The following is a 26,642-nucleotide window of genomic DNA, read 5'->3' as shown; positions in this document are numbered from 1 at the left end:
TGTCATGTGGGTGTATGTTTTTTCTTCTTCTGAGTAAGCGTTACCTCACGTGTGGTGCTTTATGGTTGTTAGCTTTATGGTTGTTACCTCATGTGAGGTGCTTGGACTGTGTGTTACGGGTACGCACGTGGGAAGTCTACCTCTCGTGTAGCTTCTCCTATTGATTTTGGTGATACCCTGTATGTGGTTACCTTTCGAGTATGGACTGGACTGTGCGTTACGGGTACGCACGTGGGAAGTTTACCTCTCGAGTAGCTTCTCCTATTGGTTTTGCTGATACCCTGTATGTGGTTGTTGCCTCATGGAGGTGTTTGGACTGTGCATTTTGGGTGTGTAAGTTGGGTTTAGAGATACCCAAAATATGTTTGCCTTAGGTTTAAAGAAACCCATAATATGTTTGCCTTGGGTTTAAAGAGACCCATAATATGTTTGCTTTGGGTTAAAGGATAACCTGAGAGTGTTTTTGGGATTATAATTACCCTGTCTTGGTATGGGTGGAGTCTTATTCCTCTTCTTTGAGGTAGACCTGTTCTGCCATTGGATGTCAAGACGCGGGTTGTAGATCCCTGTTCTGCTGCAGTTTTGTGCCTTAGTTTGTGGCGCAATGGGTACTCCGTGAGGTGTGACTGTATTGTACCCGCAGTTTGGGGTGTGAGTTATGGATAATAGTATCCACTGTTTTTAAGTTTTAAGAATGTATTTATTGAGGGGGAGGAGCTACGTCAGCAAACGAGATGGCTGCTTAGGCTCCCGGCTCCACCGACCTCCGTATCCCGCCGCAATATCCTGTATATTATCCTGATTTTACGCCTAGCCTCTGTGTACATGAACTGTTCCGCACTCCGATGGTGAAATCCGGGAACTTTTATCGGCTGGTTTGACGAAGTTACATCGAGTTGAAGATTGTGGCCTGCTCCAGCAGTGAAGCCGGGGCCTCGAGTACTTTCACAGCCGGGCTGCAGTGTAACAACATCGGCCGGGAGACCCAGGCTGGGTCCGGTCAATCGGAGTGGAGGCTTTGTTTAAGCCCGAATTTGGCGGCGATCGTTTCTACTGCTCAGCATCGATGGAGGAGTGACTCTGCTGGTTGTCGGCTGCGGGTGGGGGTCCCCGTCCCGCGGACCCGGTCTTGGGCCCGCCGGGGTTCGGTGGGTCGGGGTCTCTGGCCTGCGGCCTTAACCGGGTTGACCGTGGCTGCGAATAAAGACTGGTCACCCTCCGCATCTGCACGTTCGTGATCCTGTTTGTCCCCCCTGAGGATGCCAGATTCACCCGGGGCGGTGATTGTGATTGGTGTCGGGTGTGAGATTATGGATCGCACGGTGCTTGAGCCATCGCTGAGGTCAATATTGGCAGAAATTAGGGCGTTTCATTCACATGTGGATGTCTTATTGTGCAAATTGGACACGCGCCTATCTGAGATGCACGCTGCTAGTGGGGTTAGGCTGTATCCATTTGCAGGGGTGCAGGGTGGGGGGTTGGAAAGGGTTTTTTATTTTGCCTTTTTTTATTTCTATGGCCCTTTTCTTTCCTTTCCTTTCTCTTTCTTAAAGGATCAGTATAGCTTGTGAATCATTCGGATTCTTATCGTGTACTTGTATTTAGTGCTTATGCTTTTATGATATCCTGATTCCCGGGTGGGCAGGCCCTGAGAACTGGCGCTCAACATTGAATGTATATTGTATTGTCGTTTGCATCGATCCATATGCTTTGGCGCCAATGTTCCATTATAGCGGTTCTTACGTGTATATCCTGTCTCTTGCCCTGTCCCCCGTATTCTTCTGTTCGATTGTATGGCACCTGATCCTTTCTTAAATAATATAAAATGGAACCTCTGTCTCATCCTGGGACTCAGTTGTGCATTCTAATACAAGCTCTATCCTGAATCGCTGCCGGACCTCAGGGTTGTCGGCTGATGAGCTGTGTCGTACTGTGATATAGGGGGTCTTAATTTTGTTTAGCGGCCGGCCCCTGCGGTTGTAGGCCCATGCTTGTATTTATATTGAATGCTACAATAAAGGTTTAAAAAAAAAAAAAAAAGAATGTATTTATTTAACTTGCATTCTTGTTGCTTATGATCATTATTGAGGGAAGATGTGTGTAGTAATCTTAATTATTTTATGCAACCTCCTTTACACTCATTTGTATGTTTCACAACTTTCATGCATTTGATTGTTATGATCATTATAGCAGGGGGGGTGATGTATAATTTTGTTATTAATGCATCCTCCTTTGCTGAAACGTGTGTTTTATCACCTTCACACATTTTGAATGTTTTCCATCACTACAAGGGGGAGATGTGTTGTAATGTACCTTTTACTCAATGCACTCTCCCTACAGAAGTTCTCTCCCTTGCTGCTCACCCTATGATGAGGTCAGATAGAATGTTGAGTGTGTTTGTATTGGAAAGGAGAATCAGTTGGTGTGGATGGGCTGAGCAGTGAGGAGGCTGCTCCTGGTGGGGCACTTTAAAGGATCTACCTAACATCTTGTAACCTGTAACCAAGAAGTGATCTTGTGAATAAAGCTGTGATCCTGTTCTACATCACTTGGTCTACTTATCCTTCATCTTTGTAACAGTATGCTGGCACCGAAACCTTGTCACTCGCACAGCCCACTAATGCGAAGTTCTGTCAGCTTGACCTTTCACACTACAGGATCAACTGCTCATTAGAAGTGCCATCGCTAAGTACCAGCCCAACCATTTGCAGCCATTAAGAAAAATGGGGTATGACCCAGACAAAGTCGAAGGACCTGGGTATTGTATGGTATAAAAAACAAGATTGTCCAAGACACAATTATTCAAAAACATATAAATGAATTATTCATTTTATAATTTTCAACTTTTAACTCTTTGTAGGACTTAATCCTGGAAAGGAAGGAGACAAAAAACAAAAAACAACAAGCCAAAATGCGTTTGCAGTAATATCCAAAAATACCCAAAACAATTTGTATGACACTGAGTTTTTTATAGCAATATAAATTCGCAATTTATTCCACAATCATATATACATATTTATTTACAAAAGCCCAAAAAGTTGGGGGAATTCTGCCAGGCGCAGTAGAAAGTGCAAAGGTTTTTGTGCTCAAGTGAAAGTAAAGAAAAGTGAGTAGAAAAGGATAATTGAATGAAAAAACTAAGGTTCAGTTCCCTTAGTATTATGCCAGCCCCACGTATATTGATCATACAATTTGAGTATTAATTTTCAAAGAAGGCAGGGGAAGGGGTGCAGGCATCAAGGATGGGGGGATCGCCGACGTTTCGCCCCTGACGCTATGGAGGGGGGTTCAACACCTCAGCTACGGGTCTTCTTCAGGACGGAATGAGAAGGGGGAGGAGAAACCTGGGGGAAACCATACGAAGAATTCTCCAGTAACAGGAAGAGCATTATATCGAGTTTCCATTTGGTGAAATTGTAGAAATACGCCATTTATTGGTGAGTTTGTATTCCTTTTCCTTTGAAAGAAGTGATCTCGCTTTCAGTGCTTTTAATTGGTTAATGGGCACTGAGCCATATGCGTTTTTTGTTTGTAGGTGGCTACCCTCATTCTTTGGGGCGCTGCCTCTCTGCAGTATAGGTAACGTACCCAAACCCCTTGATTGGGTTTTCTTGAATAGATTTTAATCTTTTAAATACTGGTTGGTTGATTCTTCGTATGGTTTCCCCCAGGTTTCTCCTCCCCCTTCTCATTCCGTCCTGAAGAAGACCCGTAGCTGAGGTGTTGAACCTCCCTCCATAGCGTCAGGGTCGAAACATCGACGATCCCCCCATCCTTGACGCCTGCACCCCTTCCCCTGCCTTCTTTGAAAATTAATACTCAAATCGTATGATCAATATACGTGGGGCTGGCATAATACTAAGGGAACTGAACCTTAGTTTTGTGTTCGAATTCATTCAATTCTCCTTTTCTACTCACTTTTCTTTACTTTCATTTGAGCACAAAAACCTTTGCACTTTCTACTGCGCCTGGCAGAATTCCCCCAACTTTTGGGGTTTTTGTAAATAAATATGTATATATGATTGTGGAATAAATTGCGAATTTATATTGCTATAAAAAACTCAGTGTCATACAAATTGTTTTGGGTATTTTTGGATATTACTGCAAACGCATTTTGGCTTGTTGTTTTTTGTTTTTTGTCTCCTTCCTTTCCAGGATTAAGTCCTACAAAGAGTTCAAAGTTAAAAATTATAAAATGAATAATTCATTTATATGTTTTTGAATAATTGTGTCTTGGACCAACCATTTGCAGCGGCAACAGGATCTTCGCAGTACTGCAACGCCAGGCCTGCTCTTTGCGCTACATCGATGATCACCTACACGCTTCCCAGCTCCTCGCGGCCGCCTTCACCCCAAGCTAAACTCTTCCCGCTGAACTGAGAAGGTAACTTTTCAGCAGGACTAACCTGGACCCTGTATATGAGCTGCACTCCATCGCGGTTGGCCTGAATTTGTATATTTCTACCAGTCTTGCACACTCAGATAACCGCAGGTGGTACTTTGGGCTTTTTGGAGCGATTTTCACTTAAAATTGCTTATCTCCTGTTATACAGATTGGATTTTTTGTTATTTTGGTCTTTATTTAATTATTACATTTTGTTCTATTGTTCTAAACTGCTTTCAGATTTTTATTGTGTTTTGTTTTCCCTTCACTACCATTTGAAGTGCTGCATAAATACTTTAAACATCGCCTCTAAGTTAAATCTGACTGCTCTGTGACAAGCTATCAGAGGGTTCAGCAAATGTTATTTTGGGATTTGCTTGATACTTCACTCCGACAAAAATTGTGGTTGCTGCTTGAGAAGGGTTTTACCCCCTCAATCAGTAACCCAATTTCTTACAATCACAGATCACCTGGCTCACTGTGGATCTTCAACAAGATACTATACTACTAGCCAAATCATCCGTTAGCTTTAGCCTGTCGGTGCATACCTGAGATTATACAGACCGTTAGCCATGTGCATCAAACATTACAACGCTCTGTAACACATGACTAAATCATGCACATGAAAATACTCATACACAGTAGTGAGTTATCAAGGTATCCAAACACAAAATACACTACAAGAACATATTAATGGCAGAACGCCCACTACACAAATCACCCTAGCTTAACATGACATAACTGGATTATGCCTCAGGTACTCACTCGAAGGGTTCGCTGGGATCAGTGTTCTGAATGTTACTAGGGATGGGAATCCGCTTGTAAAACATTTCCCAGTCAAATGCTCCACGCATCGCATCTCCAGCCTGTGTTTCGTAGCCAAAGTGGTCATGGTCAATAACGTCAATCATTGGACAAACAACTGTCTTGTGGTTCTTAGCAATAGGATCTAAAAAGCAGAACAGAAACACATGAATGAACAGCAACAATACATCCTTTCACCTCATACATATCAAGATTGCAAAGCAGTAGCACTTTAGATATTGTTCACTTAATGACTGACAAAGCACGATGCACATAAATTCACTCATTCTCCATAGAGACATATAATGATCTAGGGGTCTATCCGAGTGAATTACTGATCTAAATACATTGTTTCATCAATTTAAGGATGCCAAATTAACTGCATTCCTACCAACACTGCTAGATCCCCTGTGAGATATTGGAGCCAATTATGTTATCCTCCTGGTGTTTGAGATAATACATACCTAGTAGGGGTGGCAGCCAGTTCACGTTGGCTTCGCAGTGAGAGTCCAGAAAAGTAATAACATCTCCTATCGCCTCCTGTGCACCCAACATGCGTGTCCTGATCAGTCCTTCTCTCTTCTTAGTTCGAACTATTCTCACCTTGGGCAAATCCACCATATAATCCTCCAACCTTTTCTTCAAATGCTCTGTGGAAGGGGAAAAAAAGATCTGGTACTGTCGGAAAAAAATTAAAAAGAAGTGCACCTAGTGCCTACACCAGGGGTCTCCAACACTTTCTGTAATAAGATCTACTTATGTTCAATGAAAATCCTCCCAAGCCACTAATATTATAAGAGATATAATAGTAAACACATAAGACAAGGTTACTTTGGTGGCCACCACATGCAAGATTACCAGCAGTGATCACCTCAGTGCATCAGGCATGGTCGCCAGAAGTAATGTAAAAAAGGCTTTGTCAATGTGGAATGCCTCTACCTGGGTAACACTTAATAGCCATAGCTGCAGTGCCCATAGCACGAAGTTAATAACATTATTAATAATTCTCCCAAACACAGTTTAGTTTTTATCACTCAAATATCAGCTTTAAATATATATTGGAATTTCAACCATTTTTTCCCCAAACATCAGCTTATGAGTTCTCAAAGTACATACAGTATCATCTTGCATACACACTTTTCCGTTTTGGTATACATTCATTAATTCAACCAAACAATAGCTTCTAATTTATTTCAGTGGGCTGTACAGAAGAGCTACTAATAGGTAGCTGGAGGGCTACTAATAGTTCATGAGCTACTCGGAGAAGCCTGGCCTACAGAATTCCTTGTTCAACAGTACCCCGATGTTGTGATGCGAAGCAGAACAACTGTGATCTATAAAAACTGCTTGTAGAGAACAGACAATAGACAATGAATTATCTCTAGGTGCTGACATAGGAGGTAAACAACTAAATCAATGGTATTCGCATTTTCAGTCTGAGCAGTTGCTTACTTTGTGTCAACAATCCACTTTACAGCACATATTAAGCAGGGAGATGTGTACTTAATAGTCAGAGGTCAAGACAACACTTTGTACTTTTCAACCTTGTGTCTATCAATGAATACGTTTTAAGAATTGGGTCTAAAAGAGATTTGTGTACTTTTCAGCTATGAGTAAGCAATACGTTGTGAGCGTTTTTAGGTGTTGGTCGATCACAGAGCCTGTGCAATTTTCAGCTCTGAGTCAAGTATGGAGCCCTGTATTTTAGAAGTTGTGAACGTTGTAGTCATGGGTCGAAAAAAGAGCTGTGGTGTTTTTCAAACAAGGTTCTGGGTATGTTTTAAAAATGAATGAAAAATGTTGTATTGTTCAGGCCATGCAAGGTGGTAGCCCAACTTTAGGCTTTTGCTTCCAAAATGGCCAGGAACAGGGCGAGTACTTCCTGTAGTCATACATTCGTCAAGGGAACCACCCAGCATAGAACCTAGTTCAAATCCCCTCAGTCTGCTGAAGAGACCTTTGCAGGGTGAAGGTAAGGTAAGCAATCCTTCTTTCACCTGCATGCAGATGTGCTCACCAATTGTATAGGTACAGAAACAGGTCGGCAATAAATTAGATGTATTAGCCATTCTACCCATTAAAAACCCCCTTTTTGTTTTAAAGATTTTCTGTACACCTAGTGTACCCACAAATACAGTGTATGTCTATGGTTTATCCTAAGGTATTTTTAATATCTGGTTCTCCACTCTGTAAAGCAATCATACTCTATCGAAGAACTCTCACACAGTGGAGGTCAAGTCCACCCTTGTAGTATCATCTGGGGTAGGAAGCCAGTGATGAAGCAGGCCTCATTACGTGGGTGAGCCTTCTTTATCCAGAAAAACTGGATCTGGTTTCATAGCCTACGGTAGCACACACAGAACAAACAATATTTTTCATTATTGGCACTGTGCCCTGTACCTTTGTGTGTGGCAGTGAACCTTCAGTCACAGGCTTATACATCCACTACAGCCTTATTACGTATACTGTAGGATGGAGTCTTTTATTCTGCTGTATTCATCACTTTCGGTTCAGGGAAGACCTGGCTTGGCAGTTCGGGTTGGACTGTTCCCATGAGGCACAGGGTCAAGACTGATTTGCATATAGCTGGGTCTGAACTGAGGTGGCGAAGTGAGCTAAAGAATGATGATGGATTCAACCCAGATCTTTGACTGGGGGTGAGTGCCGGAAAGGTGTCAGCGCTACGTCCATCATATGCTCAGTCCATCATCTCCTTGTGTTTGCTTTGGTCGCTCTAAGTTGGCAAGGTATGCCCAGTTGTGGGTGCCTTGGTCACTTTGCCACTGGATTCAAGCTAGCCTGGTGATGAAGGGTGTTCCCCAGAAACCGGTCCCAGGATGCTTGTTTTCGGTTCAGGGAAGACCTGGCTTGGCAGTTCAGGCTGGACTGTTCCCATGAGGCACAGGGTCAAGACTGATTTGCATATAGCTGGGTCTGACTTGAGGTGGCGAGGTGAACTAAAGAACGATGATGGATTCAACCCAGATCTGTGACTGTGGGTGAGTGCCTGAAAAGTTTCAGCGCTCCGTCCATCATCTCCTTATGTTTGCTGTATTCGTCATTTGGCACACTCTGACCGACTCATACCCCATCCTACTTCTACCATCACCTTCTGTCAGTGCCTCCTCACTAGTTCACCTTCATACCTCAGAGAATATGTATCTGTTTTTATATCCATGTGAGTGCCTTGATGGTTAAGTTTTATTCCAATTCAACTTTGCTTACATTATCCTCCTGCCTCCTTACTTGTACAGTGATAGTAACATTAAATTAAAAGTATTGAAGGCAAGAACACATGTACTCTGGAAAACCATCCCTTAACTGCTAACTGGAGAAGTAGATCAAGCAAACCACTTTAGAGAATAACTATGCAATTTTTTCAAATTATAGTAAGCATTGATGGCATAGTGTGCATTCCATTCCACTTTAACACGTAACTGTGAGACATTTTTATAGAATTGACTACTCATGATGCTTTCCTTAGAATGTGTAGATATGAAAAAACTGTTTCAAGCACTTGGAGGAGGTCCCTGGTAATGGAGAACCTATTGACTCAGGGCTTCTCCTTGAAAGCAAATATTTCTTCATGAAGCATTCTGTGTAGCTCCTCATGTCGTGCACCTTCTAATAGTAACACAAAAAGAGGCTGGACGGAATGCTGAACATGGTCAAACATTCACCTCCAGTTACAGAGCTCGGTTAAATCCATAATTTCTTTGTTCACCATGCCAAGCCTGTTTGGATCCAGCCATATTCAAATCAGTCCTGACCCTGCTCCCCATGGGAACAGTGCAGCCCGAACTGCCAGGCAAGGTCCTCCCTAGACCGAAAACAAGCATACTGGGACATGTTTTGGGGTATCACCCCTCATTAGCCAGGCTAGCTTGAATCCAGTGACACAGTGAGCACGGGGCTCACGTCTGGGCATACCTTTCACACTTAGGGTGATTATAGCAACACTAAGATGATGGACGGAATGCTGAACATTGTCAAACATTCACCCCGAATCACAGGTCCCAGGGTGCTTGTGTTTCGGTTCTGGGAGGACCAGTTCAGGCTGGGCTGTCCCCATGAGGAGCAGGGTTAAGCTGAATTGCATATGGCTGGGTCCAAACGGAGGTGGCATGGTGAGCAATGGAACAATGGGTAGGAATGCTACCCTGAGCGACTGCCAGTAGTTAGACAAATTCCAAGCATTCCTCCCATCACTTTTTGTGTGTTTCATCCACCTTCTCATATGCATAATAGATTGAAACAGAAAGCCTGTCAAGTGACACTGCCTTTCTGCCACTCTGCACAGGATTGTTTACATATTCACTCACTGTTTAGGTCCATGTGTGAAAGGAAACTCCTCTATATTTCCAGGATTTGCATCTGCTACGTCAGCTCTGAACAGAGGTGAGCAGCACCGGTAAACTGCTCTTTAGAAGTTGTTCTGCAGCATCTGGATGTACTTAGATAATTTTTTTATTGATATTAAAAGAAAAAAGAATTTGTAAAGCGCACTGTAGGAAACTGGCTTTTTATGTAGTTTTACCAAAACAAGGTATACTATGTAGAAAGTCCAGACGGCCCGTATTGGCTTACAATGCTTACATTTAGTGTTAAGCATTTGTTGAACACACAGAGTCAATAAATGAGGGACAAACTCAAGAACTCGAGACTAATTTTAGAAAAATAACGGAATTTTAGAAAAATAACAGGTATTTTTATATTTATTTTAACAATACGAACTCCGTAATTGGGTGAGTACATTTCAGTTTATTAAATTTTGCAGGTAAGTTAAAATGTCTTTTTATGCTGTAATGCTTTCCTATGGAGAAAGAATCATACACTGCATACAGATATTTGCAAACTAATCTAAGGTTCCCCTTTAGGACTTAAGTTGCTAGAGAGTCAAGCAATGTACCACGAGCAGTTTCAGTTTAACTGTTCCGGAGTGTCCGGGGACAGAGGTGCTGGATGAGTTGGTAGCCTCACGTTCTACACCGTAGGCACAGTTTGTTTTAGTGGGCTAGGGTGCCGAGGGGTTTAGTCGACTGGTGCCCGTGCGTCAAAGGTACCTATGGCTTTCGGTCCGATCTTCAAAGAGGGATAAACAGGGCAGATTGGGCAACTCGTCGGCCGGTAGGTCGTTGCGGCGTTGGAGTCTGGATTGGACTCAAACAAGCTTTGGTTGCAGCAAGGAGTCCGGTACCCTGGGCATTGGTGCAAGGCAGCTACGGTTGGTCCTGGTATGTTCACACTAGGTGGGGAGACTGATCTGACTCCCGCAGCACGGTGACCTCCTCCTGGGTGGCAGCTACGTCGGTGGACCTGGTGTCAGCAGAAGGGTGAACCGGACATTGTGGTCAGCACCTGCAGGCAAGTGGCTCCTCAACTTCGATGGAGATGCTGATGGCTTGGCGAAGTGCTGGAGGCCCTCCGAGGCTTTTGGAGGATGCACAACTCCAGGACGAGTCAGATTGTCACGATTGTTGGGACGAGAGCAGGCAGGGTTTGGCGGCAAATTCCTCTAGCAGTCTGCAGTTCAAGTTTCCTTGGCTCTTCTTGGTCCTTCTTATTGTTTCAGGGGAATCTGCTTTCCTAGTGGAATGGGGCCACCTAAATACTCAATTTAGGGGCGTTAAAGGGAGTGAATGGAAATAACCAATGGGCTACTTACCTATGGGTCACTACAACCCCTTTATGACCACTTCCTGTGGGTAATGGGAATAACCCTGTCCCAGAATTCCTAATTCCACCACAATTAAAATGGTGGAGCCCTTCTCTCATGGGGCACATCGTACACCCCACCTTAGGGGTGTGCCTGGTCTGGTAGTGCACCATACCTCCTTGCGTAGCTAATTTCCCACATGTCCTGGTGCCAATAGGCCTCAGGGCAGGTGGAGGCATCTCCCAGGTCTGGGGACACCGGGGTTACATATCACAGATGGCAGGGGCCTTGAAGTCCCAGGCCTTGGTATGCAGATTCACTAGATATCCTGCTGGAGGATGTGTGAACACCTTCCTCTGGAGCAGGCATTGTTTCTGGCCTCTGACAGTCCAGGCTCTCACATGCAGGGGGGATCAGAAACATGTCTGTGGTGGCAGGCTGGACGATACCAGTCAGCCAGCACACTAAGAGGTTGGTAGGTCTTCAGGGGCACCTCCAAGGTGCCTTCTCGGTGCATATCTTAATAAATCCACTACTGGCATCAGTATGGATTTATTACAACAAAGCGTTTGATACAAAACAACATAGGTTTCAGTGAAGCCATCATGTAGCTAGGGAACTCGTAATGATCAGTGCCCAGTACGTATATACTAAAGATGGCTTCCCTGTTCCCTAGTACTATCTAGCAATCGGACTAAACAGCACAGGGGCATATCTGCTCATGCAGATATGTCCTCAAATGTAATATAATACATTCTGCCTTAAGGCTATAAGACCTGCTGTAGGTATAACTTACATATATTGCATGTAGTGTCTGTAGGCATGGCACACAGGGTGTGTGCCATGTCGTGTCTTCACATTTGGCTGCACCATTTCACGCAGCCCTTAGGGTGGCACAATACATCCAACAGTCCTGAGGGACCTTCTTTAGTACCCATGCCCTAGATACCAGGGATACCATTTACTAGGGACTTACCGAAAAGCTAAAGGTCTTGCCAACTGGGGAACAATTGCACAGTTACCTTGTTTCAAGGAAAGAGTACTTGCACTTGTGACCTGGTTAGCGAGAACCCAGTGCACTTCAGTCAAAACTGCATGAGATACCAGGCAAATGTATGGGTTGACCATGTCAAAAAGGGGCATTTTCCTACACTTCTAAACCCGAAGGTATCAAAGCACTAAGCTAGTCTAGAAACCTACAACATCTGTAGCGGGGAAAGGAGGAGAAAATCTCCCAAACAAGGAAGCTAAGAGAAAACCAAGATTTAAAGTTTTTACAAAGAGCAATGAATGACTCACTTCCTGAGATTAGGATCAGATGGGTGTTCCAAAGTTTTGCATGCACAATGGAGAAGGAACACCCTCCCTATCTAGCTTTGCAGAACCATGGAATCACCAATTTCCTGCTGAGGGGCCTACCAAGCAAATACCATTAAAAGGATGACCTAATAAGCTAAGGTCTCTTTTAATGAAGTGCAAGAAAAACTCTACAGAGGTTTTTAAAAATCACTCGCTTCCTCACTGGGAGCCAATGATGGGCCTGAAGGCCTTCTCTGACAGGTGTATGGGAGTGTTCAAATTTAGACGTGCTTTCGCGTTTTGGATGACCTGAAGTTTGTTAAGTGAAGAACTATTTATGTTTAGATATAGTACATTACAATAGTCTACACAAGATGTACATAAAGACCATAGCAACAGACTTACGTAGCTCTTAAGGAATGAAAGGACAGTTTAAAAAAAAAATATTCTGATGATGTAGAAGCAGGTACTCGTTACCCAATTGACCCACATATTGGAGGTCAAGGAACTGTCAAAAAGAACTCAAAAATTCCTAGCTGAATCCACAGGCTGCGGTAGTGGTGATAGAGCGGGATAGAAAACAGAATTCTGTTTAAACTCGCAGTCACATTTCCATAACATGAATAATAAAATTAATGATTTGTGATGTGTAGTGCTAACTCAATCTAGATTAAACTTTACACATGGTGGGACTAACATGTGTGCTCATAAACGTGCATAAGTGTTGCATCTTTTGTTCGTGCAAAATAATAAAATAAATTGTTGTTTTCGTTTTTGTCATTACTAACTGCAGCAAACCTAAAAGAGGCATGTGCTTATTTTTGCTTTCCTTGTTCATGTGGTGTCATTTCTACTATTCTAGGTGCACATAAGGTTTCATGGATTTCATGAAGACTGGTAGATATGAAATGCTGCTTTATTTGTTTGCAATTGCTAGGTAACATTAGACTAATTGGGAGGGTTAATCATTTAGAAAACGAAGGGTGGTTACAGAATCAATATTATTTCTTACATTAATACTTTTCTTGTGTTTGTTTTATACTAGAAAATTAAGTTGCCTGCTTTTGGGCCTAGTTTGCTCGAGTTTGCTAAAAGCTGAATTTTACTTCTACAAGAATCACGAGATGCCCATTTTGGAAAAAGTGTTCACTAAAGCTGCCATTCACTGAGCAAATCTGACGCGTTATCATTTTGTCGGACGTGGCCAAGGTCAGAAACCGGTAGAAAAGAACAATTTGTCAGCTCTAACTTGGCACCCGCGGAAGTGTAATGGACGCAGCGAGAACATTGATTTACAATTGTTGCAAATCAAGGAAGCTCCAGATCATGTTTGGAAAAGACAATGGTCTTAAAGAAATGTGACCTAATGGAAGTTTTGAAATGTGGGTGACTTGTCACTCTTAGCCAATGGGACGTCGTGGTTTTCAGAAAACTTTCCTTTACTTAGATTAGCTAGCATAGAAAGGTATAAAAAGTCATGCCCTTAGGGATGGGCTGGCTGCTGCTTTCTGACTTTCCGATGAGGGTGAAGTGCTGCTGGACTTTGCGTGGAGCACGTAAGAATCCTCAAAGAACTTTACTATAAATTTCATTTATTTAGCTTAGCTAGGGACTTAGGTTTTAAAAATGCTAAACTTTTAATTCTTACTCAAACTATGATTCTCTTGCTTAAAACTATATTTTTCTCATGAATCTTTTTAAACATGCTTACTTTAATGCTAATAAAATTGCATTTATAAAACTATAATTTGAAATATCATAAATTAGTTAATAAAATCTTACTTTTGACAAACAAGCTGGTCTTGATTATTCAGAAGTGCAGGTTGCTATTAGCTAGATGCCATCGCCATCGGTGGTCAATTAAATAGTTATGATTTATTCAAATGATATTGTTACTGCAGAATATATACATAGATGTATATAAATTGTAAATAGAGTATATTTAGGTTTAATCTGACCACCTGATTCAGTAGGCCCAAATATGTCATGTTAGTAAATGGGTCCTTGAGTTAGTGTAGAATTTTATTATATAGGTTATAGAATTGGGTAGCGTTGTTTATGACATATTTTCTATAGGCCGCTGGATCAATTCTCTGGTAGCAGAAATTGATGGTTGCTAAGGGTAACCAAGGTAATATGTTGGTTGCTAAAGGTTACTAAAGTGTTATGGTATAAAAATAGGATCGATGTTTTAACACATGTTGAGTTTGTTTTTCGTGCTATCTGTAAGCTATACCGGTATAGATTGTGTGACGAGAAGTTAGTCACGCAAGTCATCTGTTCTGTTTGTAGTGATATCGCCGAGTATCACAAGTGGTATCGCCGTGTACCACAGGTGTTGTCGCCGTGCAACACAGTGTTAGGGCTAGGTGCGAATCTTGTATAGTGAGGATTGCCTAGGAAATTAGAACAGCATGAGAATAGGGACAAAGCGCCTTCCATAAAACTCACTGTGATAAGAGTATTAGGTATATTCGAGCTCGAGTGAAGGGTAGAGTAATGTCGGTGCATGATTATCTATAAACAGGTTAGAGTCCTGTACGGGTACATGTTTTATATCTATAAACAGGTTAGAGTCCTGTACGGATAACGTCGTTATTTTGCTAACGGTGCATGATTTCTATAAACAGGTGAGAGTCCTGTACGGATTTCATGTGTGCTTGAAATTAGGGAATTTTCCGTGTAAAAGTGCGAGTTTGATTTGTAATTTATGTTCAAGTGGAACTTTCGAACTGTCACTTCGCGGTGCGTTCAGAGGAAAACGAGTTCATAATTTTACGTGTTAGAAGGGTGGGGTAAGAGTTGCTCTACTGACAATTGAAAATTATCCTTAGTGAGAATAGCGCCGACTATTCCGAAGTGTGGATACTTGTATGTATGAAAACTATCCTAAATAGTGAAACAAACAGATGAGTCTTTATTGTCATCGTTTAAAGAATTAATATACACTGAAAAGTGTTCTTAAAATGGCGCTGTGAAAAGATTTTGTGAAGGAGGGGTAAGCGCTAGGAGTGAGAAACGAGAAACCGCAGCTGCTGTGTACGTCACAGAGCCGCGCTGGGATTGGGTAACCTACGTCACAAGCTGTACTCTGATTGGTTCTTGAGTCTCTGACGTCCTGTAAGCTGATTGGTCCTTCAGAAAAAACTCCAATTTTATTAGTTGAGCAAAAAAGTGACGTAGCTCAACTGTCATTGGATTGTTGGTGTGTTTCGCGCACGGATTGGTTGTTTTGCGGAACATCCCGGAAAAATTTTACGAACGATTTTGAGAATTAAATCTAACTCTTAAAAATGAGTTATCAATTTAAACATGTTGAGAAAAAGCCTACATTGTTCCAAAAACTTAAAAATTTAATTTCGCCTGACAAGAAAATAGAAACGCGAGGTGGTAAATTACTTCATAAGTACAAAACACCTGCAGCGTACATGGAAGGTGAATTTGGATATCATACTGTTTTATGGTTTGATAACTGGAAACGCTATACAAAGAACGATGGTGTTCTGACTTGGCCTGGTGATGGTTCTTTTAATGTAAAGGTTCTGAGAAATTTGCGAGAGAAAATGAATGTTCTTAGTCCTAAACCTAGACCAACTCAATTTGAAGCTTTAGTTGAGTGGGAGGATGAGATGTATCAGTTACAAAGGGAAGCTAGCGGAATTAAAAGACCTTCTAAACCTCCAATTTGGAGAAGAGAAACTCATGAAGACAGATTGCGAATGTGGAGACAGGGAAACATGAGTGAAGGATTGTATTTAATTCAAGAAATGGTTTTAGGTACTCCTACTGGGAAAGCTACTGAAAAAAGAAATAGTGCTCCTTTAGAAAGTGAATCTGAAGATGCAGTCATGGAAGAAATATACACTACAGCTAGAAAGAATCAGCCTTTGAGACCTCCTAGATCATGGTCTACTCCGGTGGTTTCTACAGAAACTTCACCGAGTGCACCTCCAATTAATGAAGCTCCAAAACTTTATCCAAATAATTGTGAAATTATTGAAACTCCAAGAAGACCAGAAATTGATAATATTCGGAATGAAGGTAGACATTTTTCAATGATTCCAAGGGCAAGGGAAGCTCCAAAAGAATATACAAGAGAAACTAGAAATGTTGAGGCTGTTGATTCCTCTGAATATTTAAGATCTAAGGAAGAATTAATTCGACAAATAACAAAAAGCATGGAAGCTGTGACAGTTCCAGTAACAATTGGTCCTGTTCAGCCTATTTTTGAACAAAGAGAAACAAATAAGACAGTGTTGACTATTCCTTTAAATGCAGAAATTCAGAAAGTTGCTGAAAAATTTTATTCAGATATATCTGAAATAAACTCTTCAAGATCGAGAATGCCAGATTTAACTTTTAATGAAGATTTATCTCCTAAAACACCGATGGGTGCAGAATCTGATGTAGGGAGTTCTGAAGTTAGGGTGAACACACCGAAACTTGATGTGGCTAAATTAAAAGCAAATATTGAGGAATTAATAATTGGAACCATTGGTCCTGATAGTTTAAATTACTATCGAGATGATGAACTACTGTTCATTTGTAAAAGTATTCAATGGAAAACGAAGAATAAATATGATCAGGTAGAAGAACTAGCAGCTGAACTCGAAATTGATGTAAGTAAACAAAAGAATTTTGCAAAACATTACAGATTAGACTTTTCAGAAAATGACATTGAGAGTTTGAACTCAATGGGAAGAATACTACACATAAAAGATTTGATTGTTTACATTAAAAAACTGGGAGAACTGAATAAGTGGAGAGTGAGATGGACGAAAAAGAAGGAAGAGGAGAAATTGGAAAAACTGTCAAAACAATTTCCAATGAGAGAGATTGCAGGGGGAGGATATGTTCATGTCCCTTGGTCAAGACAGGACATATTACTATTCACAAATGATTTTCCGAAATTAAGGGAGAAGCCAGTAGAATGGTATAGGCAAGTAGACAGATTTATCAAAGTCTCAAAAGATTTGTGGATTGATTTGGACGGATTTTTCGACATTGTTGTCCCATCAGATCTTTGGACAGAATGCAAAATATCAATAAGTTGGCCAAAAACAGAACCTGAACGAAACAAAGAAACAGGTGCTCCAAATCCCCTTGTAATGGATTTTTACGAAAAAGTAATTTACTGGTTGAAAAATAAAATTCCACCCAAAGAAGTTGATTGGGTTAAAATAGAAAGGACAAGTCAGGAAACAAAAGAATCAGTTCATTCTTTTTACGAGAGGTTACTGTTAATTTTTAAACAATACAGTGGCTATGAAAAGCTGGACGAAAAAGATATGAGTCATTTTGTCTATAGATTTGTTTATGGCCTGAAACCTGAAATTGCAGACATGATTAGGAATAGCATTGTTGGATGGCAAGCACTTTCTGTTGATGATATATTGAGAAAGGCTAAGTATTGCAGCGATGAATTGGAAGTGAGACAAAAGAAGCTCAAAGAAAAAGCCATGTGGGCTCAGGTAAAGGTGGCTGAGCAGCAGATAGCCAGCATGGGTAATAAGAATACAAATTTTGTTCAAACTGGAAATTCGAACCAGATGCAAGGAAAATTTAAAGGTAATAATTTCCCAAAGAAATTTAGCTCAAAAATTGAAGAGTTGAAACAAAGACTACCTTGTTTTAATTGTGGCGAAATTGGACATTGGAGAGACGAGTGTCCTAAACCTCCTAAAAATCTAAAGAATCCATTATTAAATCCACAGATGCAGAATGATGTTGACCTGCAGCAACAGCTACAGATGCAACAGGGGTTAAACGAGTTAAACATTCAGCGACAGTTGCAGCAACAGGTGAATAACCGTCAGAATCAATTGCCACAGCCACCATTTCCGAATTGTGGGGGAGTTCAAAAATATAATTCTGGTGTGGGATTTCAAGGAAATGAACAGGTAATAAAACCACAAAAGCAGCAAAGAGTACAAATGCAAAATACTTCACAACAATTTTTGTTAACAGAAAGCCAAGATAGTGATTCTGATGATTATTGCTGACGGTGCCCGAGAGAGGAGGAAGAGTGTGTTGTTGGAGCCACTCTTGAGGTTGACCAGTCTGGTCCATATATAAATGGGAAAGTTAATGATGTAGACATCACTTTTCTAGTGGACACTGGTGCTACCCGTTCTACTGTTAGATCAGTGGAAATTGAAAACCTACCTCTCTCTGGGGATACCATCCAAGTTGTTGGAGTAAGTAATCAACAAATTAAAACTGACTTGACTGATCCAGTTCCAGTTGAAATTGGAAATTTCAAAGACAAACACAGGTTTGTGGTTTGTAACAGTAGTCCAGTAAATTTATTGGGCAGAGACATACTATGCAAAATGAATTGTAGAATATATTGTTCTCCTGATGGAGTTGAGTTACAAACAATGGAAGAAGATGGTTTATATAGGATGACAATGATGATGATGGAAGCAGAAGAAACAAAATTGTTTCCTGCATTTGAAAAGAAAGATTTACCTGAAGAGCTTAAAGAAACAGTGAAATCTGAGATATGGGATTTTACTGGGAACGAGATGGGTCTGATGAAAAATGTCGATCCAGTCAAAATTGCATTGAAGCAGGGAATAGAATTTCCTAACATTCCACAGTACAAAATGAAAGCAGAAACAATTGAGGGTGTTATACCTGTGATTGAAAAATTCATCAAACAAGGTGTTTTAAAAGAAATGGAGAGTAGTCCTTGTAATTCACCGATAATGGGAATTAAAAAGTCAAATGGAACATATAGGATTGTACAAGTCTTGAGAAAAGTTAATCAGATTGTTGTTCCATGTTGCCCTGTGGTCCCAAATCCAGCAGTTATTTTGTATCAGATTCCACATGATGCGGAATGGTACACTGTCATTGATCTTTGCAATGCATTCTTTACTGTTCCTTTACATCCAGACAGTTATGAAATCTTTGCTTTCAGATTCCAAGGTAGGACCCTCGGATGGTGTAGAATCCCTCAGGGCTACACAGAAAGTCCTTCAATATTTAATGAATTGTTAAAAAGATCTTTGGAAAACCTAGACTTACCTGGTAGGTCTACATTGGTGCAGTATATCGACGATTTGTTGATAGCTGCTAAGACAAGAGAAAATTGTGTGACAGACACAATCATATTGTTGAATCGTCTTGCAGACGAGGGGCATAAAGTGTCCCCAGCAAAATTACAGTTTTGCAAACAAGAAGTGAAATATCTTGGTCACAGAATTGCAATGGGAAAAAGGCAAGTGACAATTGAGAGAATTAAAATGATTCAGGCAATGCAACCACCAAGGACACAGAGACAGGTCAGAATGTTCTTGGGAATGGTTGGTTACTGTCGACAATGGATAAGTGGATTTTCGGTAATTGCGAAACCATTACAGAGATTGACAAAATCTGATGTAAAAGATCCAATTATTCTCAATGAAGCTGAGATGGAATCATTTGAGAACTTGAAAAAGAGTTTATGTCAAGCTCCTGCTTTGGGTATGCCGAATTATGAGAAAGGTTTTGAACTGTATTGCAGTGAGAGAGAGGGATGTGCATTGTCTGTGTTGATTCAAAGACATGGAAATCTAAAGAAACCTATTGCATATTTTTCTGCAGTTCTTGATCCTATTGCAAAAGCATTACCCGGTTGTTTAAAAGCAGTTGCAGCTACAAGTGTCAGTCTTGAACAAAGTGAGGGAATCATTATGGGATTTCCTGTGAAAGTTTTTGTGCCTCATGCAGTTGAAATATTACTGACAAGAGGTAAAACTCAGCATTTAACAAGCAGCAGATTGACAAAATATGAGAAAATCATATTGGGAGCAGATAATGTTTCGATTTCAAGATGTTTAAATCTGAATCCTTCTACATTACTGCCTGATTCTGAAATTATCGATGATATTGAAATTGAACATGAGTGTTTGGATGTCATGGAATTTTGCACCAAACCAAGGCAGGACATCAAAGATGTACCTTTACCTGAATCTGATGTTGTCTACTTTGTGGATGGCTCCTGTCTGAGGACAGAGGGAGGTGTTTTAAAAGCATCATATTCTGTCTGTACAGTTGCAGATGTTGAAGAAGCATCATGTCTTGAAGGAATTCGTTCAGCACAAGTGGCTGAATTGATTGCTTTGATTCGTGCATGTGAAATATCAAAAGATATAAGAGTTACTGTCATTACTGATAGTCAGTATGGGTATGGAGTTGTACATGATTATGGACAACTTTGGTCTCAGAGAGGCTATATGACATCAGCAGGATCGCCAATTAAAAATGCAGTTTTCATTAAAAGATTAATTGAAGCAATACAGTTGCCGAAAGAAATCGCAATTGTAAAGTGTGCTGCACACACTAAAGGAGTGGATTATATCTCAAAAGGCAATGCCTATGCAGATGAAACAGCAAAATACTGTGCAAGAAAAGGTTGTGCATACAATCGGGAAAAGAGTAAAGAATCTGATTCAAATTCATTAATGCTAACAACAGTTGTAGAAACATGGCATGAGATTAGGGATTTACAAAATGAAGCAGATGTTGAGGAAAAAGATCTGTGGTTAAAATCAGATTGTAGACCACGTGATGAAGATGGAGTGTGGGTTTACAAAGATGGCAGAGTAGTCTTACCAAATTGCTTGATTGCTGACATGGCCAGATTATATCATGGTCCGGCTCATCTTGGAAGAGATTCTATGATCAGACTTTTCCGAGAGACTTGGTTCAATACTAAATTCAGAACAATTGCAGAATCTTTTTGTCAAAGGTGTTTATCATGCCAACAAATGAATCCAAACAGAAAATCAGTGGTGGGAACAGGAATAATTGGTCGAGAAGGTGGTCCTTTTACCAGATTACAAATGGATTTCATTGAAATGCCCTTACACAATTGTTTAAAATATGTTCTTGTGATTGTTTGTTTATTTTCAAGATGGGTAGAAGCTTTTCCTACACGACATTGTGATTCAATTACAGTAGCAAAACTACTACTCAGAGAAATTATCCCAAGGTACGGTTTTCCAGTCACTATTGAGAGTGAGGGAGGAAGCCATTTTGATAACAAATTGATGAAATTAATATGTGAAGCTTTGAGCATTGAGCAGAAAATACACTGTGCATACAGACCAGAGGCATCTGGGGTAGTGGAACAGATTAATGGAACAATTAAAAACAGAATTGGAAAAATGTGTCTTGAAACAGGTGTAAAGTGGACTGATGCTCTTCCACTTGTTCTAATGTCATTGAGAAGTACACCAGATAAAAGGACAGGTTTGAGTCCTCATGAAATTTTGATGGGAAGAGTTATGAGACAAGCTTTTGTACCTGTAGGCAAATTGTTGAGCATAAATGATAGTGCTATTTTGGATTACTGTAAAAAGTTATCTGATATAGTGACTTCTGTATCTAATCAGGTGGGAACTGAAGCACAATCAAATGAAAAAGTTTTGACACATAATCTGAGGCCTGGTGATTGGGTCAGAACAAAAGTACATCGGAGAAGAAATTGTCTGGCTCCTAGGTGGCAAAAGCCTAGGCAAATAATTCTGATCACTACTAATGCAGTGAAATGCAAGGGATTGAAACGTTGGATTCATCCTAGTCATACTATTCCAGTACCAACTCCTGAAAGTTCTGATGTTGAGAGTGATACTACAGATGATTCTGATTCTGAAGTAGAAGGTGAAACAAATCCAGATTCTGAAGATCGACAGGAAGGTCGACATCTGGAACCTGTGCCTGTGAATGGAAAACTGACAAGAAAAGACTTGGAAATTATTGAAATAGATTCTGAAGGTGAAGAGAATCTGTTAAAAGGAAAGGTAACTGAGGATTCAGTTAGTTCTGTTGAAACAGAGAAGCGGAACAGAAAGAAGTTTTAGACCAGGAGAGTATCGAAAAGCAGAAGTCAAGCTCTGAAGTAAGGAACGGAAATCCAAAATCTGGGAAGTTGGAGGTAATTGAAGAAGAAGACGAAAACGAATTGCCAAGTACCAGTGTTGGAAGACAAAGTGGTGTTCCTGAAGGAGTGAAACTGCTGAATAGAGAAGTTCCTGAGTCGATTGAAATTTCAGACTACGAAACTGAAGAAAGTGACGTGGATGGTGAAAGTGAATGTAAAAGGAAAAGGGCTTGGAAGTCAGAATCAAATGCTTCTGAACCAAGAAAGAAATTTGTGAGAAAAGCAGACTACTGGCCTGGTGGAAGATTGAGAGTCAGATTGATCAAGAAACCAAAAGAGCAAGTTGAAGAAATCAGTAGTCAAAAGAGTCCTGGAAAAGAAGTTGGAGTTGGAAGGAAAATTGAAGTAGTATCGAGAAAAGGAAAAAGAATAATAAGACCAAACCAGAAATACAAGTCTCCTGAGTGGACTTATTTAGTAATTCCACCTGTCATTGACATTTATGATAGTAGTCAGGAAGAAGACGAAATAGAAGAAATTAGTGACAATGATTGAAGTACATAATTGTTAATTTGGCAAAAGGCTGAAGAAATCTTGTTAGCTGACACAAGGTCGAAGAAAAACTGTTTAGTTGAAGAAAACTTATGTATGACATAAGGTCGGAGAAATTTTGTTTAGGGTTTAAAAAAAAAAAAAAAAAAAAATTCATTTAAAAAGGGGGGTATAAATAAATAATTAGTTTTTTGAATTTTAAAATAAATTTTTGTTTTTCTTTTGAGGCAAAACTAACCAAAAATGCCTTATGTTAAGGAGAGCACTTCAAAGTGTTCTGTTTTCAAAAGATGCTGTAAGATGACTCTGGTGTGTCTGCTCATTTTAATTCTGCTCTGGTTAGTTTTAGCTGTGATTATCCCTTTAGAGATGAATAGAGAATTACACAAAGTTAACATGACAAGTAAAGCTTCAGTTAGTCAAATTAAACATAGTGCATCTGCAAAAGTTATTAATCATCAACCTAGCATTCATCAAGATAAATCTATTAGTGATTTTTCTAGTAATACATTCACAAAGCTTTTGAGTGAATATGTCAAGGTAATGGACGCAAAAGATTGTTATGTGTGCGTAAAGTTACCTGCTTCTGTTTCTGAGGGAGTGACATACAACATGCTTCCTCTTACATATGGTGTAACATGTAGTGTGTTAACTAGCTTATTTTATCAAACTGGACGCTTAGAATATTATTATTCAGATTTTGACGAGATTTTTGCGAATATAAAAATTGAAGGTGCTTTAAATAAGCATAAGAAAGCCAAACAGATGAGGGAATTTTTCCTTGTTACTAATGAACTCACTTATGAGTATGCTTACAAGAATAATCTAACCTGCAAATTAAGTACTGAGGGAAAAAAAATTTTGAACCTGGTTGAGGAAAGGAGAGCAATTTATAAAAGAAATGAATTAGTCAAGCAGACTAAGTCCAGGTTCTGGCAGAAAGAAGATGAGAAGTTAAATGGCAAAATGCTTGAAAATGTTGCAATTCACATAGACAAACCAGTTAGTGGAAAGCTTTGCATTAGAAGAGATAATACACTTTTTGATAATTACTTTGTAGGTGCAAGTAACTGTGAAGATACTTACCAGATTCTGGGAGGTTGGGGATTTAAAGGTGGAAAAGATCCAATCTTTCCTGGGATTTATTTTGTTTGTGGTGACAAGGCCTACTACAACCTTCCAGACCATTGGTATGGAACTTGTTATGTGGGAATTGTTTTTCCTAAAGTGTTTCATGTTGACAGAGATTCAGAAGGATTGTTCAAAATTCATAATTATGTAAATAGAGTCAAAAGAGAAACTTTTACGGAAGTTCTGGGAGACATTTTTCAAGCAGTAATACCTTTTGTTGGTATAACCCTAAATGCAGGAAGAATTAGAAAATTGTCTACAATTGTTGATTGATTATAAACAGATACAGCTGATGGATTCCAATTAGTGAATGTTGAGGTAATTGCAATCAGATCCATGGTGATTCAAGATCGCCTTGCTTTAGACATACTCCTAGCAAAAGAGGGAGGAGTCTGTGGCATTTTGCATGTGCAACATTGTTGCACATATATACCTGATGAAAGTAAAAACATTGAGATGTACATTAAGAACATTACACAGATGCATTCAGAGATAATTCCCTTAGAAGAAGATGATTTTACAGAAAAACTTTCAAAAAGATTCCAAGCAATTAAAAATTGGTTCCATGACATTGGAAGTTCAATTCTTGGCAAGATTTTGGCCCCTTTGATTATAATAATATTCATTTTTATTTTGACAAAAATTGGTTGTCTGCTGCATAAAAGAAAGAAGCAAATGAAAGAAAAGAGAAGGATTTTTAAACTCAAAAAGGAAGAAGAAAGGGAGATTGAGTTACAGGAGTTACACAGAGAACGCTATGCTAATTCCGAGGATTTTGCAGACACAGGTTTTTAGGATTACTAACTCAAATGAATTTGAATCATTTTCTCGGAAGTTTAAATTACCAAAGTTTGGGTGGTGGTGTGGTGATTTGTTAATCACCAGATGAGGGAGTTGATGGAGCGGGATAGAACACAGAATTCTGTTTAAACTCGCAAAGTCACATTTCCATAACATGAATAATAAAATTAATGATTTGTGATGTATAGTGCTAACTCAATCTAGATTAAACTTTACACATGGGGGGACTAACATGTGTGCTCATAAACGTGCATAAGTGTTGCATCTTTTGTTCGTGCAAAATAATAAAATAAATTGTTGTTTTCGTTTTTGTCATTACTAACTGCAGCAAACCTAAAAGAGGCATGTGCTTATTTTTGCTTTCCTTGTTCATGTGGTGTCATTTCTACTATTCTAGGTGCACATAAGGTTTCATGGATTTCATGAAGACTGGTAGATATGAAATGCTGCTTTATTTGTTTGCAATTGCTAGGTAACATTAGACTAATTGGGAGGGTTAATCATTTAGAAAACGAAGGGTGGTTACAGAATCAATATTATTTCTTACATTAATACTTTTCTTGTGTTTGTTTTATACTAGAAAATTAAGTTGCCTGCTTTTGGGCCTAGTTTGCTCGAGTTTGCTAAAAGCTGAATTTTACTTCTACAAGAATCACGAGATGCCCATTTTGGAAAAAGTGTTCACTAAAGCTGCCATTCACTGAGCAAATCTGACGCGTTATCATTTTGTCGGACGTGGCCAAGGTCAGAAACCGGTAGAAAAGAACAATTTGTCAGCTCTAACTTGGCACCCGCGGAAGTGTAATGGACGCAGCGAGAACATTGATTTACAATTGTTGCAAATCAAGGAAGCTCCAGATCATGTTTGGAAAAGACAATGGTCTTAAAGAAATGTGACCTAATGGAAGTTTTGAAATGTGGGTGACATGTCACTTGTCACTCTTAGCCAATGGGACGTCGTGGTTTTCAGAAAACTTTCCTTTACTTAGATTAGCTAGCATAGAAAGGTATAAAAAGTCATGCCCTTAGGGATGGGCTGGCTGCTGCTTTCTGACTTTCCGATGAGGGTGAAGTGCTGCTGGACTTTGCGTGGAGCACGTAAGAATCCTCAAAGAACTTTACTATAAATTTCATTTATTTAGCTTAGCTAGGGACTTAGGTTTTAAAAATGCTAAACTTTTAATTCTTACTCAAACTATGATTCTCTTGCTTAAAACTATATTTTTCTCATGAATCTTTTTAAACATGCTTACTTTAATGCTAATAAAATTGCATTTATAAAACTATAATTTGAAATATCATAAATTAGTTGATAAAATCTTACTTTTGACAAACAAGCTGGTCTTGATTATTCAGAAGTGCAGGTTGCTATTAGCTAGATGCCATCGCCATCGGTGGTCAATTAAATAGTTATGATTTATTCAAATGATATTGTTACTGCAGAATATATATATAGATGTATATAAATTGTAAATAGAGTATATTTAGGTTTAATCTGACCACCTGATTCAGTAGGCCCAAATATGTCATGTTAGTAAATGGGTCCTTGAGTTAGTGTAGAATTTTATTATATAGGTTATAGAATTGGGTAGCGTTGTTTATGACATATTTTCTATAGGCCGCTGGATCAGTGGTCCACAAGATTCAGGCGACCACAGTTATGACCAAACATACTGTTGGGCTCCGAAAACTACTACCTCAGTTTTGTCTACGTTTAGTTTTGAAAAAAAATATCTTTCCTCAGATACTGATACTTGACATACACTGTTAAAAGTTATCAACCATCAGTGATATGTTATCAATAACTGACAAAATAATTTGTGTGTCATCTGCATAAGACAGAACCTTTAACCCAAAGGTCTGCACCAGCGGCACAAGAGGGGAGACAAAGGTTGAAAAGGGTGGGGCTAAATGAAGACCCTTGTGGGACCCCACAAAGGAGGCTGAAAGCCTACACTGTCTGCAATTGACAATTTTGAGCCATGTCAGTAAGAAAAGACTGGATGGAATCAAGAGCTTTAGCTTCCACACCCAGTAAGTGGTGGACGATGCACATGGGTGAGATCGTGTTGAAAGCTGCTGATAGAGCCAGCATAACCAGAATGGCAGCACCACCCTGATCCACCTGGCCTCTGAAACAGTGT

At 39.9% G+C, this 26,642-nt stretch overlaps 1 protein-coding gene across 3 annotated transcripts in view; it reads right to left on the bottom strand.

Annotated features, from left to right (window-relative positions):
- GALNT10 (polypeptide N-acetylgalactosaminyltransferase 10) overlaps positions 1 to 26,642 on the bottom strand; it is a 688,264-nt gene that overhangs the window by 335,727 nt on the left and 325,895 nt on the right. For all 3 annotated transcript variants that reach the window (XM_078653659.1, XM_078653658.1, XM_078653660.1), the window contains 2 exons: positions 5,653 to 5,838; positions 5,150 to 5,333 (listed from right to left, as the gene is read on the bottom strand). In XM_078653659.1, the coding sequence (XP_078509785.1) occupies positions 5,150 to 5,333; positions 5,653 to 5,838 (370 nt within the window). The remainder of the gene's footprint in view (positions 1 to 5,149; positions 5,334 to 5,652; positions 5,839 to 26,642) is intronic.

This window comes from Lissotriton helveticus, chromosome 7 (genome assembly GCF_964261635.1).
Source record: "Lissotriton helveticus chromosome 7, aLisHel1.1, whole genome shotgun sequence".
NCBI lineage: Eukaryota > Metazoa > Chordata > Amphibia > Caudata > Salamandridae > Lissotriton > Lissotriton helveticus.
Note: the sequence above shows the minus strand (reverse complement) of the source record. Positions and strands in the feature narration are given on the sequence as shown.